Source organism: Oncorhynchus mykiss, chromosome 16, assembly GCF_057628025.1.
Source record: "Oncorhynchus mykiss isolate SJ-2025 chromosome 16, ASM5762802v1, whole genome shotgun sequence".
Taxonomy (NCBI): Eukaryota; Metazoa; Chordata; class Actinopteri; order Salmoniformes; family Salmonidae; genus Oncorhynchus; species Oncorhynchus mykiss.
Genome location: NC_143037.1, coordinates 5,409,827 through 5,422,500, shown reverse-complemented (window position 1 = coordinate 5,422,500; position 12,674 = coordinate 5,409,827). Strand labels below are relative to the sequence as shown.

At 45.9% G+C, this 12,674-nt stretch overlaps 1 protein-coding gene across 22 annotated transcripts in view; it reads right to left on the bottom strand.

Moving 5' to 3' along the window:
- Window positions 1–12,674, bottom strand: part of LOC110491279 (transforming acidic coiled-coil-containing protein 2) — a 212,832-nt gene that overhangs the window by 42,687 nt on the left and 157,471 nt on the right. For 4 of the 22 annotated variants that reach the window (XM_036946018.2, XM_090201798.1, XM_090201794.1 and 1 more), the window contains exon 1: window positions 1,065–1,917. The exons of 17 other annotated variants lie outside the window; for them this stretch is intronic. In XM_036946018.2, the coding sequence (XP_036801913.2) occupies window positions 1,065–1,234 (170 nt within the window). In that variant the 5' untranslated portion in view covers window positions 1,235–1,917. Of the gene's footprint in view, window positions 1–1,064; window positions 1,918–12,674 lie in introns of those variants that run through there. One more of the 22 variants, XM_090201800.1, reaches the window with a different exon arrangement.

Sequence of the window (12,674 nt, the reverse complement as noted above, 5' to 3'; positions counted from 1 at the left end):
AGTAATTAAAAGGTGGCTGGTTCAAATACCAGAGCCGACAAGGTGAAAAATATGTTGATGTGCCCTTGAGCAAGGCACTTAACATCAACATTCTGCATGGGTGCTGTACTACTTTGGCTGATCCTGTAAACCTTATGCCGTATTTTCATTTACATATTAATCTTGAATGCAGCATACAAAAACACACACATACATCTAAATATTCTGCCACACTCTCTCCCCCCCCCCCCTAAAAGACGTTAGCACCACAAATATTATACTGCTTGAAAATATACATTGTACAACATGTCAAACTAAAATGAATCCAGGCACCTAAAATGATTCACAGATCCTTTTTTCATTCCACTTTCACCAGTCTCTCTCTCTCTCTGTCACCAGTCTCTCTCTGTCACCAGTCTCTCTCTCTCTCTCTCTCTCTCTCTCTCTCTCTCTCTGTCACCAGTCTCTCTCTCTCTCGTCTCTCTCTCTCTCTGTCACCAGTCTCTCTCTCTCTGTCACCAGTCTCTCTCTGTCACCAGTCTCGCTCTCTTTCGTCTCTCTCTCTCTCTCTCTCTCTCTCTCTCTGTCACCAGTCTCTCTCTCTCTCGTCTCTCTCTCTCTCTGTCACCAGTCTCTCTCGTCTCTCTCGTCTCTCTCTCTCTCTGTCACCAGTCTCTCTCGTCTCTGTCTCTCTGTCACCAGTCTCTCCCTCTCTCTCTCTCTCTCTCTCTCTCTCTGTCACCAGTCTCTCTCATCTCTCTCTCTCTCATCTCTCTCTCTCTGTCACCAGTCTCTCTCGTCTCTCTCACTCATCAGTCTCTCTCTCTCTCTCGTCTCTCTTTCGCTCTCTCTCATGCTCTCTCTCTCGTCTCTCTTTCGCTCTCTCTCGTGCTCTCTCTCTCGTGCTCTCTCTCTCTCTCTCTCTCTCTCTCTCTCTCGTCTCTCTTTTGCTCTCTCTCATGCTCTCTCTCTCTCTCGTCTCTCTTTCGCTCTCTCTCATGCTCTCTCTCTCTCCATCTCTCCCTCGCTCCCTCTCTCTTACCAGTCACTCTCTCGTGGTCTCTCTCACTCTCTTGGTCTCTCACCTCTGTCTGGCCAGGATCATGGCATGGTGTTGGGACCCCCGGGACAGTCTCTGGAGCATCCCCAGAGTAGGGTTAGTAGGGCTGTCCCCATCCCCAGGGCTGGTGTCTCTGTACAGGGTGTCCCAGCCCCACCGAGCCCATTGCAGAGGAGACAGAGCCCCCCAGACCATGCCTGTCTCTCCTCTGCTTCTACCTCTGAGCTGACTCTCTCTACTGATGCTCTCCTGTCAATTTCTCTACTATTCTCTCGACTGCCTCTCCTTTCTACCTCTGTTCTCTGCCTCTCCACTCCGCCTCTCCCCTTTGCCTCTCCTCTCCGCCTCTCCCCTCCGCCTCTCCTCTCTGCCTCTCCTCTCTGCCTCTCCTCTCTGCCTCTCCTCTCTGCCTCTCCTCTCTGCCTCTCCCCTCTGCCTCCCCTCTCTGCCTCTCCTCTCTGCCTCTCCTCTCTGCCTCTCCTCTTTCCTTTGGTTTCCCTATACAGTCTCTACTCTACTCTCCTGCTCTCCTATCCTTCTCTCAAGAGTTCTTCTTCCTTGTCTCTATCCCTCTTATATTGTGCCTCCTTCCCTCTCTTCTGCTCTTTTGTTGTTTCTTTATCCCCTCCTCTTCCCTTCTTCTCTTCTTCTCTTCTCCAGTTGTAAATTATCCTTCTTCCCTTCCTCTCTTCTCCAGTCCTAAATGAGCCTTCCTCCCTTCCTCTCTTCTCCAGTCCTAAATGAGCCTTCCTCTCTTCTCCAGTCCTAAATGAGCCTTCCTCCCTTCCTCTCTTCTCCAGTCCTAAATGAGCCTTCCTCCCTTCCTCTCTTCTCCAGTCCTAAATGATCGTTCTAGCTGCTGAATCTCACACTAACCTGCAGATATTCTGTCAGTCTCTTTTTCTCTCTTTCCCTCCCTGGTCCTCTCTCTCCATCTCCCTCATTGGTCCTCTCTCTCCATCTCCCTCATTGGTCCTCTCTCTCCATCTCCCTCATTGGTCCTCTCTCTCCATCTCTCTCCCTCTTTTTCTTTCCCTAACCACCCGGATGTGAACACGCTGGAACTGAAGATGCTGGCAGCTCTGTGTGCGGCTGTGTGAGAGACACGCATGCGCACACACACACACACACACACATCTCTCTCTTCGTAGGCTATTTTAGAGGATGGAGGAAACAGTCTGTCAAAGTAAGCTTCTGTGATGAAGCATGTTCCTTCTCTCTCTCTCTCTCTCTCTCTCTCTCTCTCTCTCTCTCTCTCTCTCTCTCTCTCTCTCTCTCTCTCTCTCTCTCTCTCTCTCTCTCTCTCTCTCTCTCTCTCTCTCTCTCTCTCTCTCTCTCTCTCTCTCTCTCTCTCTCTCTCTCTCTCTCTCTCTCTCTGTTCTCTCTCTCTGTTCTCTCTCTCTCTTACGCACCCTCCCTTCTCTCTCTCTCCCTCCCTCCCTCCTTTTTCTGCACCGATTTTTAATGAGAATCGACGGCTTGAAGCTTTGCCGTTGTCCAAGCGGTGCAGAGAACACATACACACAGTGACTCTAGTCTGCTTTGCTCTACAAACACATATACACACACACAGTGACTCTAGTCTGCTTTGCTCTACAAACACACACACACACAGTGATTCTGGTCTACTCGGCTCCACAAACACACACACACACACACACACACACACAGTGATTCTTGCCTGCTCGGCTCTACAAACACACACACATCACAATAATCCTGATTTCTGAGAAATTCCGCTATTCCCTCTGACGAACCATCAAACAGGCAAAGGGTCAATACAGGACTAAGATTGAATCTTACTCCACCTGCTTTGACGCTCGTCAGATGTGGCAGGAGATTTAAACTATCATGGATTTGCAAAGGGAAACCCAGCCGAGAGCCTACCAGATAAGTTAAATGCCTTCTAGGATCTCTTCAAGGCAAGCAACACTGAACCATACGTGAGAGCACCAGTTGGTCTGGACGACTGTATGATCACACTGTCCATAGCTGATGCGAGTAAGACCTTTAAACAGGTTAATATTCACAAGGCCGCCGGGTCAGACGGATTACCAGGACGTGTATTCAAAGCTGACCAGCTAGCAATGATGTTTTCAAACTCTCCCTGACCCGAGTCAAATGTAATACCTACATGTTTCAAGCAGACCACCTATAGTCTCTGTGCCCAAGAACACCAAGGTAACCTGTCTAAATGACTACCGACCCGTAACGCTCATATCTGTATCCATGAAATGTATTTGAAAGGCTGGTCATGGCTCACATCAACACCATCATCCCAGACACCCTGAACCCACTCCAATTCACATACCACCCCAAAAGATTTACAGATGACGCAATCTCTATTACACTCCACACTGGCCTTTCCCACCTGGACAAAACGAACACCTACGTGAGAATGCTATTCATTGACTAAAGCTCAGCGTTCAACACCATAGTGCCCTCAAAGCTCATCACTAAGCTAAGGACCCTGGGACTGAACACCTCCCCCTGAAACTGGATCCTGGACTTCCTGATGTGCCGCCCCCCAGGTGGTGAGGGTAGGTAACATCACATCCGTCATGCTGACCCTCAACATGGAGGCTTCAAGTTCCTTTGGTGTCCACATCTCAAAAGATCCTGTCACATGGTCCAAACACATTACTCTTCTTCACGAGGAAGAAAAGATTTGGCCCTCAAGATCCTCAAAAAAAGTTCTACAGCTGCACCATCGAGAGCATCCTGGCCGGTTGCATCACCGCCTGGTATGGCAACTACTCGGCATCCGACCACAAGGCGCTGCAGAGAGCAATGCTTACGGCCCAGTACATCACTGGGGCCAAACTCCCTGCCATCTAGGATCTCTATACCAGGCGGTGTCAGGAGGAAGGCCCTAAAAATTGTCAAAGGCTCCAGCCACCCAAGTCACATGGTAAGGACCGACGCGATGAGAAGCAGATACAGGGAGTCAAACGTTTAATCAGTAACAGAACAAGAAACGGGTTAACAAAGACAGACGATAATCAATGCAGAAGCAGGGAACAAAGCGTGGAAGCAGACAGACATAGGGAAGGTAATGACAGAGGTGATTGAGTCGAGGTGAGTCCGATAATCGCTGATGCACGTGGTGAAGGAAGGCAGGTGTGCGTAATGATGATGGCAGGGGGTGCGCAATACTGGGGAGCCTGGCGCCCTCGAGCACCATGGGGGAAGAGCGGGAGCAGGCGTGACAGTACCCCGCGCTCTAGGGGTGCCACCCGGCGTCCCACCTGGGCGAGCCTGATGGGTCGGCCCAGGCACGGGCGCTGGACCTATATGATCCAGCGGAGGTGTAAAACCTTACGATCAAGCTGAAGGCCTGACGTGGGATGGGCGTCTCCTGGGGAAAGAAACCTCTAGAGCCAGCTAGTGCGTGAAAGACCAACGAGCTTAACCACCCCCGGATCTATCAGTGTCGGGCCCCCGGACCCGACGTCACCACTAACCGGCACGTGAGCACTACCCTATGCTTCGGCAGGTAGCCTAGTGGTTAGAGCGTTGGACTAGTAACCGGAAGGTTGCAAGTTCAAATCCCCGAGCTGACAAGGTACAAACAAATCTGTCGTTCTACTCCTGACCAAGGCAGTTAACCCACTGTTCCTAGGCCGTCATTGAAAATAAGAATTTGTTCTTAACTGACTTGCCTAGTAAAAAAAAAAAGATGGCTTCTGCATTCTGTAAGGACCGACGTCAGGGGCGAACCCAACTATTTACATTGACCCCTCCCCTTTAGTGAATGCATTGTTGCATTTTGTATTCACTAGACTCTACCCACACACTCCTCACTAGACTCTACCCACACACTCACTAGACTCTACCCACACACTCCTCACTAGACTCTACCCACACACTCACTAGACTCTACCCACACACTCACTAGACTCTACCCACACACTCCTCACTAGACTCTACCCACACACTCACTAGACTCTACCCACACACACTCACTAGACTCTACCCACACACTCACTAGACTCTACCCACACACTCACTAGACTCTACCCACACACTCACTAGACTCTACCCACACACTCACTAGACTCTACCCACACACTCACTAGACTCTACCCACACACTCACTGGACTCTACCCACACACTCACTGGACTCTACCCACACACTCACTAGACTCTACCCACACACTCACTAGACTCTACCCACACACTCACTAGACTCTACCCACACTCCTCACTAGACTCTACCCACACACTCACTAGACTCTACCCACACACTCACTAGACTCTACCCACACACTCACTAGACTCTACCCACACACTCACTAGACTCTACCCACACTCCTCACTAGACTCTACCCACACACTCACTAGACTCTACCCACACACTCACTAGACTCTACCCACACACTCACTAGACTCTACCCACACACTCACTAGACTCTACCCACACACTCACTAGACTCTACCCACACACTCACTAGACTCTACCCACACACTCACTGGACTCTACCCACACACTCACTAGACTCTACCCACACACTCACTGGACTCTACCCACACACTCACTAGACTCTACCCACACACTCACTAGACTCTACCCACACACTCACTAGACTCTACCCACACACTCACTAGACTCTACCCACACACTTACTAGACTCTACCCACACACTCACTAGACTCTACCCACACACTCACTGGACTCTACCCACACACTCACTAGACTCTACCCACACACTCACTAGACTCTACCCACACACTCACTGGACTCTACCCACACACTCACTGGACTCTACCCACACACTCACTGGACTCTACCCACACACTCACTAGACTCTACCCACACACTCACTAGACTCTACCCACACACTCACTAGACTCTACCCACACACTCACTAGACTCTACCCACACACTCACTGGACTCTACCCACACACTCACTAGACTCTACCCACACACTCACTGGACTCTACCCACACACTCACTAGACTCTACCCACACACTCACTAGACTCTACCCACACACTCACTGGACTCTACCCACACACTCACTAGACTCTACCCACACACTCACTAGACTCTACCCACACACTCACTAGACTCTACCCACACACTCACTAGACTCTACCCACACACTCACTGGACTCTACCCACACACTCACTGGACTCTACCCACACACTCACTAGACTCTACCCACACACTCACTAGACTCTACCCACACACTCACTAGACTCTACCCACACACTCACTAGACTCTACCCACACACTCCTCACTAGACTCTACCCACACACTCCTCACTAGACTCTACCCACACACTCACTAGACTCTACCCACACACTCACTAGACTCTACCCACACACTCACTAGACTCTACCCACACACTCACTAGACTCTACCCACACACTCACTGGACTCTACCCACACACTCACTAGACTCTACCCACACATTCACTAGACTCTACCCACACACTCACTAGACTCTACCCACACACTCACTAGACGCTACCCACACACTCACTAGACTCTACCCACACACTCACTAGACTCTACCCACACACTCACTAGACTCTACCCACACACTCACTAGACTCTACCCACACTCCTCACTAGACTCTACCCACACACTTACTAGACTCTACCCACACTCCTCACTAGACTCTACCCACACACTCACTAGACTCTACCCACACACTCACTAGACTCTACCCACACACTCACTAGACTCTACCCACACACTCACTAGACGCTACCCACACACCTACACTGACACACACTACAAACACTCACACGTACAAAACAAACACACACATGCGTATTGACACCACACACACTCACTCACTCACTCACACATTAACACTCTTTCACATATGCTGCTGCTACTCTGTTTATTATCTATCCTGATTACCTAGTCACTTTACCCCCTACATACAGTACATATTACCTCAACTACCTCGTACCCCTGCACATTGACTCAGTACTGGTAACCCTAACACACACACACAGAGACACACACAGAGACACACACACACACACGCAAGCACACACACACACACACCCACGCGCACACACAGAATAGCGGATAACCTGGAGGATTATGGGAGAACTGGGGGACACAGGAGGAGACAGTCACCCCCACTGTGAACATGGAAGATTAGGGGGAGACACAGGGAGAGTCAGTCACCCCCACTGTGAACATGGAGGGAGATAAAAATAAACACGAATATTGATCCATAACAACCAGAGAGATCCATAACAACCAGGGAGGTCCATAACAACCAGAGAGGTCCATAACAACCAGGGAGGTCCATAACAACCAGAGAGATCCATAACAACCAGGGAGGTCCATAACAACCAGGGAGGTCCATAACAACCAGGGAGATCCATAACAACCAGAGAGGTCCATAGCAACCAGAGAGGTCCATAACAACCAGGGAGATCCATAACAACCAGGGAGATCCATAACAACCAGGGAGGTCCATAACAACCAGGGAGGTCCATAACAACCAGAGAGGTCCATAACAACCAGGGAGATCCATAACAACCAGGGAGATCCATAACAACCAGGGAGGTCCATAGCAACCAGGGAGGTCCATAACAACCAGTCTCTGTCTCTTAGCCAGACAAGGGTACAGAAACACCACCGTGTGTGTGTACCCCTTTGTCTACACACACACACACACACACACACAGGAGAACATGAATCAGACAACAGCAGGGAGGAGAAGATGGGTGGGGGGAGGATAGTATGACCCCCTGTAAGTTCACCCTGCTGTCATTACAGACAATGGCGGCGTAAAACCTTCCCTTCACCGCGGTCAATAACCTTAGTGTCCCTGGGGCAGGTCACTGCAGAGATGGACTTGAGGAGAGGTCAGGAACGGGACACATCTCTGACAGGAGCAAAGACAATAAGTGCACAGTTTTTCTACTGGATGGTGTACAGTGACGGTCTAATCTTCTTGGGATCCCCGACTCTCCCGGAGGGATCATCTATAGAACCTGACGCTCAATCACACGTTGACGCTTATTGTCACAAGTCTTGTCCCGGAGGCAGAACTGAACAATTTGCTCTTAGACAGGCCAGCTGCAAAGTCAAAATTGGCTATATTATAACAATTTCTTAAAACTAAAATGTGCTTTTAATGGTCTTAAATAAGATTAGAGTTAGGCGTTAGGTTTAGCGGTGTGGTTAAGGTTAGGGTTAACCTTAGGGTTTATGTTTTGTGCTCGTGCCAGCTCGTGACCACTCTGCAGAGCTGCCTCCAGGACAACATTCATGACTAAAAACGCTAACCGGCAGATCAATCAGTGGCCACTACAACCAGGGATTTATGTTTCACACCAGAGGGGTATACTACGAAGCAAGCTAGATCTAGTCAGGGTTTTCTAAAGCTAGCCAGCTTCAGTTAGAGTCACATTCCACAATACTTATTTTCCACCATAATTTGCAAATAAATTAATTAAAAATGTGATTTTCTGGATAAAAAAAATTCTCATTTTGTCTGTCATAGTTGAAGTGTACCTATGATGAAAATTACAGGCCTCTCTCATCTTTTTAAGAGAACTTGCACAATTGGTGGCTGACTAAATACGTTTTTTTGCCCCACTGTATGTGCCCTCATGACTGTAAACCGCTTTGGATTTTTTTTAAAAACATCTGCTAAAATGTTTATATATTTTCTTCCACTTTTTTATTTCCTGATGTGGGAACACGCATGCAATGTCTTCGCAACCACAGTCCATGTGGCGTTGATACAGCCTAGTGATGTGCTTTATCCGTAGCTGTTACTGGCTCAAATGTTGAAGGGGGTAAAAAAACGTGACATGTTTATTATTAAAGCTTTTGCAAAATAAAGTAATTGTTTTTTTCTTTTCTCTCTCTCTTAAAAATATCAACTTGGTTTCATTCTGACCTAGCTGGCCCTTCAATCAAGCAAGCCTTCTTATTACAGTCTATTATATCATGTAAATCCTGAATTTATGACCGGTATGACCATGAATTTATGACCAGGAGCTGAAAAAACTCATTTCGGAAAAAACTACCACTTGTTTACCCCCACCCCCCCCTTTCTTAACCTATATCTGAAGGAGGGTTAAGGGTTAAAAACACATTCCATTGAAACCCCCTTAAAGACCTAGTCATGAAACATATATTTTCACAGACCCTGTAACCAAACAGTAGTGTATGTGTGAAGCTAGCTAATATAAGTCTAGCTCAATGGTTATTACGAGTCATTTTACTGAGGTAATTAACAACCTTTAGCAGCTCAGTCTACCATGTCTTTGAAGAGGACATTTTCACGTTCTGTAACGACGGTAAACATACGCATCGTCGCCATGGTGACTGAGAGCTGCTCCGCCTTACACCATATGTTTCATTGTGATTAAGAGTCCACACTAGCTTGGCCAAAACAAACACACACACACACACACACACACACACACCCAGACTACTACATTCATATCAACATGTCTATTACTGTTGTATAAAACATTTCAAACATTGTTGACCGTGTTGTTGCTTTGGCTAGCTTGGCAGCGCTTTTGGCAACTAGCACACGGAGTCGCTGAGGGAGAGAGAGAGAGAGAGAGAGACAGAGACAGAGAGAGAGAGAGAGAGAGAGAGAGAGAGAGAGAGAGAGAGAGAGAGAGAGAGAGACAAAGAGAGGGAGATGCTGTCTACAGGATTGATTATCTGGCTCAGTGTGAAGCTAGCAGGAGTAGTCTACATGAGGAGTAGTCTACATGAGGAGTAGTCTACATGAGGAGTAGTCTACATAAGGAGTAGTCTACATGAGGAGTAGTCTACATGAGGAGTAGTCTATATGAGGAGTAGTCTACATAAGGAGTAGTCTACATAAGGAGTAGTCTACATGAGGAGTAGTCTACATAAAGAGTAGTCTACATGAGGAGTAGTCTACATGAGGAGTAGTCTACATAAGGAGTAGTCTACATGAGGAGTAGTCTACATAAGGAGTAGTCTACATGAGGAGTAGTCTACATAAGGAGTAGTCTACATAAAGAGTAGTCTACATGAGGAGTAGTCTACATGAGGAGTAGTCTACATAAGGAGTAATCTACATAAGAAGTAGTCTACATAAAGAGTAGTCTACATAAGGAGTAGTCTACATAAGGAGTAGTCTACATAAAGAGTAGTCTACATGAGGAGTAGTCTACATGAGGAGTAGTCTACATAAGGAGTAATCTACATAAGGAGTAGTCTACATGAGGAGTAATCTACATAAGAAGTAGTCTACATAAAGAGTAGTCTACATAAGAAGTAGTCTACATAAAGAGTAGTCTACATAAAGAGTAGTCTACATGAGGAGTAGTCTACATGAGGAGTAGTCTACATAAGGAGTAATCTACATAAGAAGTAGTCTACATAAAGAGTAGTCTACATAAGGAGTAGTCTACATAAGGAGTAGTCTACATAAGGAGTAGTCTACATGAGGAGTAGTCTACATAAGGAGTAGTCTACATAAAGAGTAGTCTACATGAGGAGTAGTCTACATGAGGAGTAGTCTACATAAGGAGTAATCTACATGAGGAGTAGTCTACATAAGGAGTAGTCTACATAAAGAGTAGTCTACATAAGAAGTAGTCTACATAATGTGTAGTCTACATAAGGAGTAGTCTACATAAGGAGTAGTCTACATAAGGAGTAGTCTACATAAGGAGTAGTCTACATGAGGAGTAGTCTACATAAGGAGTAGTCTACATAAAGAGTAGTCTACATGAGGAGTAGTCTACATAATGAGTAGTCTACATAATGAGTAGTCTACATAAGGAGTAGTCTACATAAGGAGTAGTCTACATAAGGAGTAGTCTACATGAGGAGTAGTCTACATGAGGAGTAGTCTACATAAAGAGTAGTCTACATAAGGAGTAGTCTACATGAGGAGTAGTCTACATAAAGAGTAGTCTACATAAGGAGTAGTCTACATAATGAGTAGTCTACATGAGGAGTAGTCTACATGAGGAGTAGTCTATATGAGGAGTAGTCTACATAAGGAGTAGTCTACATAAGGGGTAGTCTACATGAGGAGTAGTCTACATAAAGAGTAGTCTACATGAGGAGTAGTCTACATGAGGAGTAGTCTACATAAGGAGTAGTCTACATGAGGAGTAGTCTACATAAGGAGTAGTCTACATGAGGAGTAGTCTACATGAGGAGTAGTCTACATAAAGAGTAGTCTACATGAGGAGTAGTCTACATGAGGAGTAGTCTACATAAGGAGTAATCTACATAAGAAGTAGTCTACATAAAGAGTAGTCTACATAAGGAGTAGTCTACATAAGGAGTAGTCTACATAAAGAGTAGTCTACATGAGGAGTAGTCTACATGAGGAGTAGTCTACATAAGGAGTAATCTACATAAGGAGTAGTCTACTTGAGGAGTAATCTACATAAGAAGTAGTCTACATAAAGAGTAGTCTACATAAGAAGTAGTCTACATAAAGAGTAGTCTACATAAAGAGTAGTCTACATGAGGAGTAGTCTACATGAGGAGTAGTCTACATAAGGAGTAATCTACATAAGAAGTAGTCTACATTAAGAGTAGTCTACATAAGGAGTAGTCTACATAAGGAGTAGTCTACATAAGGAGTAGTCTACATGAGGAGTAGTCTACATAAGGAGTAGTCTACATAAAGAGTAGTCTACATGAGGAGTAGTCTACATGAGGAGTAGTCTACATAAGGAGTAATCTACATGAGGAGTAGTCTACATAAGGAGTAGTCTACATAAAGAGTAGTCTACATAAGAAGTAGTCTACATAATGTGTAGTCTACATAAGGAGTAGTCTACATAAGGAGTAGTCTACATAAGGAGTAGTCTACATAAGGAGTAGTCTACATGAGGAGTAGTCTACATAAGGAGTAGTCTACATAAAGAGTAGTCTACATGAGGAGTAGTCTACATAAAGAGTAGTCTACATAAGGAGTAGTCTACATAAGGAGTAGTCTACATAAGGAGTAGTCTACATGAGGAGTAGTCTACATGAGGAGTAGTCTACATAAAGAGTAGTCTACATAAGGAGTAGTCTACATGAGGAGTAGTCTACATAAAGAGTAGTCTACATAAGGAGTAGTCTACATAATGAGTAGTCTACATGAGGAGTAGTCTACATGAGGAGTAGTCTACATGAGGAGTAGTCTACATAAGGAGTAGTCTACATAATGAGTTGTCTACATGAGGAGTAGTCTACATGAGGAGTAGTCTACATAAAGAGTAGTCTACATAAGGAGTAGTCTACATGAGGAGTAGTCTACATAAAGAGTAGTCTACATAAGGAGTAGTCTACATAAAGAGTAGTCTACATAAGGAGTAGTCTACATGAGGAGTAGTCTACATGAGGAGTAATCTACATAAGGAGTAGTCTACATAAGGAGTAGTCTACATAAAGAGTAGTCTACATAAGGAGTAGTCTACATAAAGAGTAGTCTACATAAGGAGTAGTCTACATAAGGAGTAGTCTACATGAGGAGTAGTCTACATAAAGAGTAGTCTACATAAGGAGTAGTCTACATAAGGAGTAGTCTACATAAGGAGTAGTCTACATAAGGAGTAGTCTACATAAAGGGTCTGTTTATCCCCGAACCCAACCGCCCGTTCCAAGACCTGTTCTAACAGACGCGTAGTCTAGCTCTGGAGAGATAT